At 31.7% G+C, this 12,943-nt stretch overlaps 1 protein-coding gene across 3 annotated transcripts; it reads right to left on the bottom strand.

The window, feature by feature from the left end:
- Positions 1-1,204: 1,204 nt before the first annotated feature.
- On the bottom strand, positions 1,205-12,668 carry LOC130894376 (GMP reductase 1-like). Of its 3 annotated transcripts, none has more exons than XM_057801155.1 (6): positions 12,399-12,668; positions 9,342-9,461; positions 7,021-7,278; positions 5,275-5,463; positions 4,373-4,556; positions 1,205-1,938 (listed from the first exon to the last, which is right to left on the bottom strand). In XM_057801155.1, exons 1-6 carry the CDS (start codon positions 12,483-12,485, stop codon positions 1,739-1,741), a joined length of 1,038 nt encoding a protein of 345 aa, XP_057657138.1. In that variant the 5' UTR covers positions 12,486-12,668; the 3' UTR covers positions 1,205-1,738. The 3 variants fall into 3 exon arrangements, with proteins under 3 accessions (XP_057657138.1, XP_057657140.1, XP_057657139.1); XM_057801157.1 differs by lacking the exon at positions 12,399-12,668 and adding an exon at positions 11,716-11,805; XM_057801156.1 differs by lacking the exon at positions 12,399-12,668 and adding an exon at positions 11,484-11,619.
- Between the last annotated feature and the right edge of the window lie 275 nt (positions 12,669-12,943).

Raw genomic sequence — 12,943 nt, 5'->3', positions numbered from 1 at the left:
CATATTAAAAAACTTACGATACAGGGTAGCTTGACGTATTATAAAAATAATGTAATATTTGTATGGTGTTACTTGTGATTAGATTTTTTTGTTTTTTGCATTGGCGTGGCGTCCAGACGGGAACTAACCTGAATATTGTTGAAGAAAAAAAGGACACCACTGGTTTTTTCAGAACTAATAACTTTTAAAATTCATGTTTAACATTTAGAAAATATTGACCTGTAGAGTATTTTTTAAAATGAAAAATAAAATCGGTCTAATTGTCAACTACTGTGTGAATATTAAAAGCATTATAATATTAATTTTAATATAATTTTGGAAAAGAAAAACAAATTTTAAAGTTTAAAACTGTAGGATTGTTTTACACGACGACCAAAACTATGTTGGGACGTGTTAAAATCAGACGGGTTGAGCCAAAATTTAATTTACCTGTTTCAATAGAGTCAAATTATACAAAAGATAGATTGAATTTTTAGCAGAATATCTATACGATGTTATTCCAGAACAACTACCTTTATTCAAATTTAAGTTTCGTTATTTTAAATGTTTGGCAACTTTATTTAAACAATTGTCTCGTACTGGACCACAATAAGGTTATTGATCGATACGGTTTAAAATTTTTGACCTATAAATCACAATTATTATATTGTTGTTAAACATAAATACCGTTAAAAGTGGTACAAACTGATTTGTAAAGCACAAAACCTTCAAGGTCTTTCTCTCTTAAGATCACAGATGATTTCCACTTTCTCTTTACGTTAACTTGAAAATTTGTCAAAGGAGAAACAATTATATTCAGGGTTATTCTAAATGTTGGACCAATTTTTAAAAATTCATATTTATTAAAGTACAAATAACCAGGGTGGCAAAATAACGAGCTTTCGTTGATGGTAGCATGGAAGTTCACGATGAAATCTTGTCTCGGCACAGTTCAATGTTTTGCAAACTTACCTCTATAAATTTACACCTCAATTTTTTATATTTATTGTAAATAGTGTGGATGTGTTTGACAAATTTTGTTAATACTCAGGATTTGTAGTTTAGTTTAGACTTTCCTGAAGGTGTCTTCAATTGTGCGGTTGGAAGTTTTGATCGATGAGAACATAATCTAAAAGCTAAATTATTCTTGACAAAAAAATTTAATTCCAGTTCCAACTCAGTTTGAAAGTCAAGATGAGAGGGGAAATTTTAGTTAAGCGAGCAGTTCCAAAAGCTTTTTATTGCTGATTACACCAATTGTCTTAAGAAATAGTAAAAAAAATAACAAAAATAATTAGTATAAATTATAAACCGACAAACAATACATATTCAAATTCAAATATCTACTTGCTTCTCTTGTTTTGTATGTCCGTAAATAATTCGAAACCATGTAACGGATTTTAACGCGGTTCAAACCAATCGATAGAGCGATGCAAAGGGAATATTTTGATGTATGATGAGTCGAGGTTTGGTGGAATACATAGAAGTTCAACACATATTCAAAATCAAAAATCTACGTTCTTTTACTGCTGTAATAAACTCCAAAAGATGGGAGAAAGAATACAACGCAAAGTAGACAGTGAACGAAAAAGTAAAGACTATGATTATTGGATGTCTTATAATATGGATAAATTAGTATTTTAATAATCCACCCTAAATTTCAGAAAGTGATTCTTAAATATGTTAGTTTTTGGTCAAAATGTGAATAAACTATGGATAAAACATCCATTTTATTATTTGTATAGTACTAAAAGGTTGGTTAAATGTAAATGTTATTAAGTTGTTGAGTACATCGAACAAACGTTGATCTACGAGGTAATTCTATTAATTTCAAAGATCCTGTATATGTGCAGGCACTTCGAAGACCACCTAAAATATCCAACACTGTATTTCTGACTTCCCCTTTGTAAGGTACTTGGACGGTTTTTCCTTCTGACGCTCGGTATTCTGCAACACCACCTAAAATTGATGATACTTTGATAACATTATAATATTTGACATAAAATTTTTATCATAATTCATTTTATATAATATTAGTCCTGTATAGTAGATGGAATATATCGAGTGTCTGTACCGAACTGGCATTCTTTACCGCATGGATACCGACACTTTGTCATCAAATAGAAACATTCAGATTGGACGGTAGGATTAGTTTTCGGTACGATTTGCTCTCGGTATGCAAGATCAGTCGAGGCTCTGCATCATCCGAGTGAGTAGTTGTGCAATATTTAACATTTTTCTGCATTTATTGTATGAAATAATATCTCTAGAGTTGGAAATATAAAAATTGGTGCTAAAGATTGAAAAGTACCCGTGTCTGTATAATTACACATTACCTGATTTCACGTATGGAGCTTGAGGAAGCTTGGGTAAAGGTAAAATACGCTCAACATATAAATAATAAGTCTCATTATTATTACTAAACTCATTAGTTACATTGCCATGGAAGGACAATTGATGGCTTTATAAAATAATTTGATACCTGCAGACAACTATACTTTTTGACCTTTGAATTTATAAGTGGGTTCTTCTTGCAAATCAAATTGAGCTGCCCAGGATTTGTGGACCGGCGTGGCGTACTAAACACCGTAATTTATGCGAATAAAATTGTATAGCACACACACACTCTTTATTATTTTGAATATAGTTGTGTAATTAAAGCATCAAATTGATGTTAGAAGCACCTGAAATTTTTGCGTCATCAGACGGAAAGTACATTCAATTGTTTTTCTTCCCCTAATGAGTCTGTAATTGAATATTCTATTATTTAGCTCCATCGCTTGATAAGGGTGCATTATATTGTGCCTCAGTGGAGATACAGCAACTGCCACAATGAAGTAGGGTACCTCCTGTTTTGTCTTAGCGTGAGGCAAGGGTGCAGAAATAGGAAGTAGAAAGCCGTCTCTTTCTAACCAGTAACTTAAAGCAGATACGTCTCGGTATTTTGGCGAAATTCCGGGAGTTACAGTGACCCTTTTTACGTCAGTGTCTCGCACTGCCACACTGTTAGTATAAACTAAATTTTTAACATCTTTCGAGGTGAAGTGTTGAATGAATGCAACTACATTCTTTAGAGTCTTTTGACAGCCTTTCTTGTTGTTGCATTTAGAGGTGGTTAAATTAGGTTAGGTTAGATAAAATTTTGCACTTACATGACCAGTAGACAACTTTTTTAAATGTTTATAATATATTTAATATACCGCTTAAGAAAAATCGCAGGTCGCCAGAATGATACGCCAAAAACGCACCTCTTTGAATTTTTTTCAATGTAAGCATGTCGAAGCATAACGAAACGATATCGATAGATCAGAGAGCAGCCTATGTTTGCAAATGGTCAGGGCTGGCGAAGCCCTTTATAATGAGTATTTTATACCACAATTCATTAGCATATCGCTAGAAATATTTCTTATAAGCAAATAACTGTTCCTAATCCAAATAGTGTATTTTTTCTTTTTTCTAACCTAGTGGAGGTTTTCAAGAGTAACTTCAGCTATTTAGGCGTAAAATATTTAGTAGATTGAGGTTGAAATGTTACCGCAAAAATTCAATAAGATTGTCAAGATTTACTTAAATAAAAATTGTGTAGCTTTCAACACATATTTTTTGGAATAATGTTATTGAATGATAAATTTATGTAGTTAGTTTTTGTTGTTATACAGTCTAAAATTAGGTTGGCATCCCTGCTTTTATGTTAAAGATATCAGTAGATTAATTGAGTTTTTATGTTCATTGTTTAATCCAATCCTGTTTTCTACTAAAGAAATACATTTTTTCTTCTTCTTCTTCAACGTATTGTAGACCTGTAGTTGCCAGCTTCTCATTCTTGAGATGTTGATGTCTATGAATCCATCCATCTTTTTGGAGGTCTTCCTAAAGATCTTCGTGTCCCTGGTTTACCGTTTCGTGCGATCTTTGCTAATCTTTCTCTGGTCATCCTATCCACGTGTTCGTTCCAAGCTCTTCTATGTTTACGTCCCCATCTGACTATGTCTTCCACCTCACATCCGTGTCTTATGTATGTGTTTCTCTTTCTGTCTCTTAGTGTGTATCCACATATGTTTCAGAGTATTTTCATTTCTGTTGCTCAAATTATGTTTTTAGTTCTTTTGTTGTCCACCATATGTTAATATGAGTCTAGCGTAGGTTTTGTATATTTTAACTTTTAAGTGAAAAAATAAATTTCAATACTACAATAACTACTTTTAGTTATTACTACTGCACAACAGTTTATATTTTGCGTTTACCATAAGACTATTTCGAATGGCAATTACAAATAAGGGTTCCAACCTAAAACTTGTATCCATTCATTTATGGTAATATATCAAATATTCAAATTATAGAGAACAATATCTAAAAACAATGAAAGTTTCTTTATCAACATATAAATGTATACCTGCGTGTTTTTCCATTGCTGTACTGGATGACATTCCATAGAACAGCTTGAATTTCTTCCCATCTTTTTCGATAACTTCACCATCACACTCGTCATGGCCAGCGAACATTCCTCCGGCCATTACAAAGTCAGCACCAGCTCCGAAAGCTTTAGCTACATCTCCAGGACAAGTACAACCACCATCCTATTGAGAATTATTGGAAAATTAAACAATAAAATCATTGTTATATTTTTACACTTGAATCGGTGGGGTTTGGATTTGATTGGCAGTTCGCGACTAGCCGGCATCAAAAAATGTCTGACATTTTTGACAATCGAACAAACCAATTATTCTTATTGAACTTAAGTTCTGAATCAGAAACGTATGATGCTGAGGAGAAAATGTTGTTTTATTCCTTTATGAATAAGAAATTTAAATTACCTAATAACTTTATTCTATCGAAGAGAAAAAACGACTAAAATGAGTGATACTGATTTTGCTAATTATTTCCGAATGAATCGATACCAGTTAACTGAAGTACATGAGAAGATCTGACGAGACATCGACATTCTTCAGTTTCGTATTCATATCATCACCACTTTTTGTATCGTAAAACTCTCTGTATTCCTTTACCACCTCTATTAACTTTTCTTCTGTCATTTTTTCGTAACAAAATTCAGGAAAGACTTGCTAGTTACCCACACGTGTGGTACAGCAAACTGTGTCTGAACTACAGCGGGATACATCTACGAGCTCACGCGTGTCGTATCAGCTTGCGCTGCGTCAGCAATTCGCGTCAATATAATCAATCTTATAGATTACTAAACTACGTGCTGTGCTGAGTCATCTCGCACGTGCTATATGTGTCCCAATTTGAGCCTTGCCGTACATTTACTGAATTTGAACAATAATTTCTACTTACAGATATAATGTGACCCTCTAAACCATGAGCAGCATCTGCACACTCGATAACAGCTGAGAGCTGGGGATATCCAACGCCAGTCTTCATTCTCGTTGTACAAACTGATCCCGGACCAATTCCAACTTTAATTATATCAGCTCCAGATAAAATCAATTCTTCTACCATTTCACCTGTTACCACATTACCTGCCTGATACAAATATAACTTCAAAATTTTTTGGCAGAAAAAACTTATTACATATTTGTTGTTCAATTAAGAAGAGAGAAAATATAATCGGTATGATGAAAGTTATTCAAAATAATTAAAATTATGTAATTATTAGACAGGATTGATGATTTTTTTGATAAAACTATTCTAAAATATATAACAGTCCGCCATGATATGCAACTTGAGTTGTATAGTTTACTACAATTTCTACAGTAGAACTCCGTGCGCTTTATTCGGGCGGAGGATTTCAGCACGTGTTTTATTTGATTTTTCTATCAAGTCAATCGAAAGAATACCCAAAATATTGTAGCTACCAGTCTTTTGGGCTTTTCGTGACATTTGCTTTTTTGACACGGGCCTGGTTCTCACGGCAATACTCTAGAAATCGCTCACAACATTCTACTTGACGCTGCTTTGCACTACGCCGACAATTCTAGGAATCCACCTTGCACTGATTTTTATCATATTTAATTTATAAATAATATTTATTTAGAGCACTTGTGACGCCGGTCAGTGGTCACAGAACAATTGTTCCACTGATTTAATGTTTTCTGAAGTAGTTATCGTCATAGGACCTCCCACACGTGGGTCATCTTCCAATTATTCTCGTCTCCAGCGAAACAACCAATTTTTAATTGTTGAAAATTACGGCCACAAGTCACCGTAAACAGCCTCCATTCTGTTTTTGATTTGTGTTGGTGTTCAACCTTCTTGTTGTTGAAACTTTGTGTAAAGCTGGTTGAGACTCGTAACAACGCACTCTTTTTACTATATCAGGTCAAGAACTCAGGAACCACACTACGCACTTTTGGAGAGCTTGATGATGCTATGAAGAGGTGGTTCTTGCAGAGAAGGTTCCAATATTGAAACATACAAAGGTCGGCATATGTCAGGCAACACATTTGCATCAAGGGAAAAAATGCAGCGTCAAAATGAATTTATTAAAAGGGATTCGAAAAAGGGTTACTGTAAGTGTTCAAATTGATGCCCATTAAGATCAATGCATTTTCGGAACGTTTTTTAACGAAGGGCTTGTCAATCTGTCTGTAAAGATTTGAAGTTCTCCCAATAACCACACTGTAGATTGGTTTGGCTGCTCAACTATCGCCAGAGCTTCTGTTTCCATATTTTAGTTAGTTGTTACAGATACAGGTTGTCCAGAAAGCGGCGCGATGGCAACAAAGCCCTTTTTTAAGAATGGCTGGTACGTTTTCTATACTGTTGAACGATTTGGTAGCGGCGAGTTCGGAAATTGTTCCGCGAACGTACGACAGTATCCTTAGAGACCAGCTGTATGAGCACCTGGTAGTGGTTTGGCGTCTCAAAGACATTGGTGCGTATGATTAGAAGTATGACGATAGGGAACGGCTCTGGTACACACAGAACCTTACAAAGGTTCTCACTATGTTCTAGCACCTAACTAATTGTCTCATTTTAAGAAACATCTCATAAATACGAGTAGAGAAATTGAGGTCCTTTTTCATTGAAGCATTAAAACGTAAATAATGAAATTTTTGGTTCAAATATGGATTTACTTACAATAATAGTGTGCGATGGGAATGTTGTTCTCACTGTAGACACAAATTCAACAAAATGTTGTGAATAGCCATTAGCAACATCTAAACAAATAAAGGAAACATCAGGAACTACTTCTAATATATCAGACAGTCTTTTAAAATCATCTGCCGACATTCCAGCACTGACGGCCACATTTTTTAAACATTCCGGATTTTCTTTGGCAAACTGTTTCCACTCATCTACGCTATAGTATTTGTGTATACAAGTAAATAATCCATTCTGGAACAAAATATTGTCTTTGATTTTTTTTTCTTATTTTCAGTACAATTTTGGTTCTTATTAAATTATAATTTGATGTCTGGTGCTACATAGGTGCCGCTATATATTTTGAGATACAAGAAAACTAGCTATTCAAAAGCTTAATCTCAGTGATATTTTGGAATGCTCTCAAGAAATAGGGTACTTGCATGCTCTGAGAAAAATATAGTTTTGGGTAGTTTATATACAACTTTTTTTGTTTAATGTTTAAACCTATATTTATAGGCAAAAAAATTATTAGAAATTCAAAAATCTTGTAGGTAGTTTAAACATTTTAGTAAGGCCGCCATATTGCGTGACATCATAAGTATAAAATAAACACTGAACATATAATACAAAGTAAATACGACAATTATTGTTTCGGTTATTCTAAAATAGGCGTTATTATTAAACTTTGATTGATCTGAAAAATGGTATATAAATCGTATTTTGTATTTGGATGTAAAAATACCACGACTAAAGCACCAGATAGTTTTTTATGATGCCAAGAAATTCGAATATACAATAAGGATGGTTTGAAAGTGTTGGTCGTTTTGAGGATCTTGTGAGATGTAATTATTATTGTTGCCACTGTTTACACCATCGCTACACCAACACTCACAATCACACTCTCTAACGCACGTTTTGATAACCAAGTTATCGTCTTCAGAGATTAAAGGTAAACTGTATTAAAAGTATTTTTGTTGCCAGGATCATTTTTCAATGTAAGATTCAAATTTATCTTGTTTTAATATTTTATAGTAAGAACTTAACCTATAAAAGGTTTAATCACTTTATTATTATATATAGAAAAATATTTTATTTAGACGTAACTAATAAATAAAAATAACAGCACATGCTACGTTGCCGGTAACGATAACCTCGTGATCATCAAGTAGACATCTGTTCAATGTTTTTTTAAACTGAAAACCAATGAGAATCGTTTTGTTATGTAGTTGAAAATTTAAAATTTTTGCGATTTTCAAATGAATATTTTGATATTGTTTTTTCAATTTTAATTAAATATTTTACTTTACAATATTTTATATCAAGAACTTATAAAGTAAACAAAAAAATATATACTCTTTGAAAAAGTATGACAACACTGATCATGCATTGATCATTGTTTTGGTTCGCTATTTTTCTTCGTTGAATACATTTTGGTTAGGTTAGGCGACGCACCATCAAATCTTTTACTCACCGCAGATGATACTTTGATTTTACTTCAGTGTAAATTAGTTGAACACTCCACTAAAAAACTCAATAACTTACAAATTATAACATAACCTCTCTCTTTTTTCTGCTTTGCCATTTCTAAATTTTTTAACTCAACGCTCAAAACGCCTCGGAATCCATTCCACTTGGGTTTACGACTATAAAGCTCTGGACTAAGTAGAACGGGAAAGATCGTCGTCGTGATTGTCATGAATGCTTAGTGGAATGCACCCGTAATCTGTTGAATTTAAGTTGGACGCGAACGAGGGCGTCATAAAATAAATAAAAAAATGTATACTGTTTAAAAAATACAGTACAAATATTGATGAATGAATTTATCTATCTTTATGTGATGATTATCCACTGATCATTGTTTTGGTTCACTATTTTTCTTCGTTGAATAGATTTTAGTATTTGATGCTAACAATTAGAATAATTTCAACCGTTTTAAACGTATGCTTCTGTTATTTGAAAAGTTTAGAATTATTCATTCACTGATAAATGTATCTTAACAACAAAAGTTTTTATTTATATGTATGTACGAGTATTAGTTTCTTTAGATGACTTTTCCCTAGTTCTCCCGTTTTATACAACAATGTTCTTATTGGTTTATGTTATATAGTTTGTATAAATTTTTATTCCATATGTGTGTCATATTCATTTATATACACGTACAATAGATTTTTTATATTGGTTACATTACACTTATCTGATTATTGTTTTACTTTCCAATTTGAAAATTTTTATTACTTGTTTATCTTCATCAACATCAGGAATGACATTTACATATAATATTATTATCTTTTTTGGACATTATTGAATTTACTTACTTTTGATAAAGCGCGTGCCATATTGAAAGTTCCAACAGTATCCATGTTTGAGGCCATAACAGGAACTCCATGATAAATTTTTTTTGAGTTACGAAAGGTAATTTTTTTATACAAGTTAACCTAAAAAATATGGAAAAAATTGAATGCTGAGTGTTTATAAAATTCGTCAAATTAATAGATTAGATTAGAAATGAGTTTTTTTTCAAATTCCAAAATTAATATTTCCAAGTAAATTGTAGGAGAATATAGAAAAATGACTTGTGGATAGAATATTGTAGTTTCCCCCCTAATTATTTAGTGTATGCAAGTACTAGAGAGCTAGTAATATGACCAAATATGTATGACAAAATGGTTGAAGCTGGTTGAAAGATAATAGTAAACATAGATAGCAATAGAGAATTAATACTTCTGATTAATTTAAAATAAAATATACTGAAATATTTATTGCCACTTCTATTTATTTCGCATTTTTAAAAAAGAGGACAATGAAAAAGAGGTATATTTCTTGTTATAGTTTTAATTTTTGATTGTAACATTGTGTCTTTTCAGCAGCAACAACGGAAAATGTTAAGGAATTAGCTAGTGCCATTTGTTGCAAAATATATGAGTAACAAATTGTTAATTTGAATTCGTTTCAGAAAAAATCGGTATAATAAACGTAAAACAGGCATGTAATAAGGAGGATTTGTAAATGCCAGCGGTAACGCTTTCGTTGACGTTACGTTCGACTTCCCGTTGGCTAAATTATAACATAACCTCTTGAGTGTTTCGCTTCTTTTCTTCTGCTTTGCCATTTCTTAATTTTGCTTAGTGGAATGCACCTGTAATCTGTTGAATTTATGTTGAACGCGAACAAGGGCGCCAACGTAGACACGAGCGTAAAAATTTATAAATTGACGGTTAACATAAATTGAGATAACGCGCAATGGCGGCGATAAGATACCCCACGATTACATGAAATAATTATTTTTAAATCCAAATATATATTCTGCTGTATAACAAGCTCCTCAAGATGATTGTTTTATAGTATACCTTTACATTAAATTGTGTGATGTAAATTAAATTTATGCTGATACAATAAGGTTGCGAAATAATTGTCATGATAAACGAAGAAATCATTCTACTCCATTTGTAATGTATTATTTTATGTGCTTCAAATACATTCATGGCAGTTTAAACCACTCCATAATATTCAATAACTGTGTAATTTCATAGAAAAAGGCCAAATTACAGGGAAAAGAAGAATGTATTCAAATAAACAAAACATTTAGCACCCTTCCAATATTATAAATAATTTTTTTAGTCTAACTTGGTCGAATTTTTACTATTTAGTATTTTTGAGTGTATAAACCCATTTTAAGATGAGAATTTTGAGATTAGAAATGAATACCTAGATAGAGATCTCTATGAGAATTTTGTATTATAAATTTTTTGTTACGGCAGTTTTTTTGATTTCTTCATAGTTTTCGAGTTATTCGCGTTTCAAAATTTTTTTTCAGTCGCAAGTTCCAAAATTTGGAAAATCCATGCCCGTAATTTTGTTAAGAGTTGCTAGACTCATTCAGAATCCCAAAACCGCCCAATTTCATTTAAGGTTTCAGCTCAAAATCACAAATATTGTAAAATTATTTGAAATGTACTAATACTGATTAATTTTTCAAACAATGACCCTTATAAAAAAATTTCCAGATATTCATTGTTACTAATAAAAATTATTGGGGACAAGTATTATCCGACTTATAAATATCAATATATAAAATATTATTACCTATAAATAATATATTACTACCATATTATTCATTAGGTACCTATAGTGAAAATTTAAAAATTTTTACAACTTCTATTGGTTAGAAAATTAGTATATTACACTACAAGCGACGAATGTTTTCTGCCCTGTGCGTCATAATAACCTCGGCTTCGCCTCAGGAATCATGACGCGCAGGACAGATTTGAACTTTCGGTCCGTGTAGTGTATAGATTTTTCTTCATACTTCAGTCGAAGGTACATACTTTTATGCAGTTAACAAAAGTTAAACAATTATTTTCGCCTCGGGCATCATGACGCGCAAGTACTTACTATCGACCGAAGTATGAAGAAATAGTATATTACTTAACGAATTTGAAAAGTGACACATTTCGTACCAATTACTGTATTGCAGGAACTGCGTTGCGGCGATTGCTGAAACGTAACGAGTCCGAAATACAGGTAAAAAATTCTTGAAAAAACGTATGTTTTAAATAAGAAAGCCAATTAAACAACATCACACATGAGTTGAAAGGTATTTCAACACATGTGTTGAAAAATATATAAACACGTGTGCTGAAAAGTTAAAAAAATCCTACAAAATATCCATTAAACTACTTTATACATTACCCAGTAATAGTAATAACACTTAATTTTAACGTTTAAATTATCTTGCAGACACTAGTATGTATTTGAATACAAATCACAACAAACTTTATTGCAAACACTAACATAACCTCAAAAAACCATATTTTCTACTTCTTGTCTTCTTAAATTTGACCTTTTGCCTTTTAGCATCCAGCCAGATTGATATTATATTCGCGTATCCCTCAATCGTTCGAGATCATATATAACATAAAAAAAAGAAGCATTTCAATACATGTATGTTTTGTTATTTTTTAGTATATGTGTTGAAATATGGTAAAAATGAGTGTCCAATCTATCATTTTCATAAGTGGTCGTAGGAAGTAGCTATTTGTATAACAAGAAAGGAAAATGCTATTTTTCCTGTCGAGAAAATCTACGACTTTAACCCGTATAATGAGGCTAGGGAATGTATATTTTGGACAGAGGTAGAGGAAAAAATATTTTTACGAATTTTCAACCTAATCTAATCTAAGTTGATTTTTAATAACAAAATGTTTCTTTTAAACCTATGTTCGAAGAGTTATCACACTGAATTCTGTTAATAATGCTAAAACATTATTAGATTATACGTAAATATGGAGTGCAATTAAATAACTAAAAAGTAATATTATAAAAAAAGATGCGTTAACATATCTATAGTTTTTAAAAACAAAATGTCAACTTACATCGTTCCTACTTCTTATTGTTGATCTCTTAGGTCTCAAGAGGACGTCTTTGAAATCCAATTTAATTTCATTGATTATATTAGGCATATTTAGAGTTTTTGCATTAGAACAAAAATTATTTTCTATTGATATAAACAGACTAATAGTAATATCACTAATGAGTAATCAACTCTTTTCACAATCGGCGGTAACCAACAAATATAAAGATAACCTTATGAGCGGATAACGTTATCAAATCGAACACTAGTTAAATGTGGCTACTAAACCAACAAAACTGCATTCAATTTGAACTTCTACTGAATGTTCAATTGAATAATCAATGTTGATTGAGAATTATATACAAATATATATTATATATATTATATACAAATATATTATATTATATACAAATATATATATATATATATATATATATATATATATATATATATATATATATATATATATCTCCAAGAAAGTTTTTTTTAAGTCTATCAACATTGTAGAAAACCTTTCTTCTCAGGCTTTTAACAGAAAAGAGATGGAGTTGTTTAGGTTTTGCTGTT

Source organism: Diorhabda carinulata, chromosome 5 (assembly GCF_026250575.1).
Source record: "Diorhabda carinulata isolate Delta chromosome 5, icDioCari1.1, whole genome shotgun sequence".
In the NCBI taxonomy this organism is placed as follows: domain Eukaryota; kingdom Metazoa; phylum Arthropoda; class Insecta; order Coleoptera; family Chrysomelidae; genus Diorhabda; species Diorhabda carinulata.
Note: the sequence above shows the minus strand (reverse complement) of the source record. Positions and strands in the feature narration are given on the sequence as shown.

Excerpts from the sequence above, each read along its gene's own strand:
- LOC130894376 (XM_057801155.1), bottom strand. The coding sequence starts at position 12,485 with ATGCCTAATATAATCAATGAAATTAAATTGGATTTCAAAGACGTCCTC. Across the intron at positions 4,557-5,274 it reads TAGAGGGTCACATTATATCT|GATGGTGGTTGTACTTGTCC; the intron begins GTAAGTAGAAAT and ends AATTCTCAATAG. Across the intron at positions 1,939-4,372 it reads AGCAATGGAAAAACACGCAG|GTGGTGTTGCAGAATACCGA; the intron begins GTATACATTTAT and ends CATCAATTTTAG.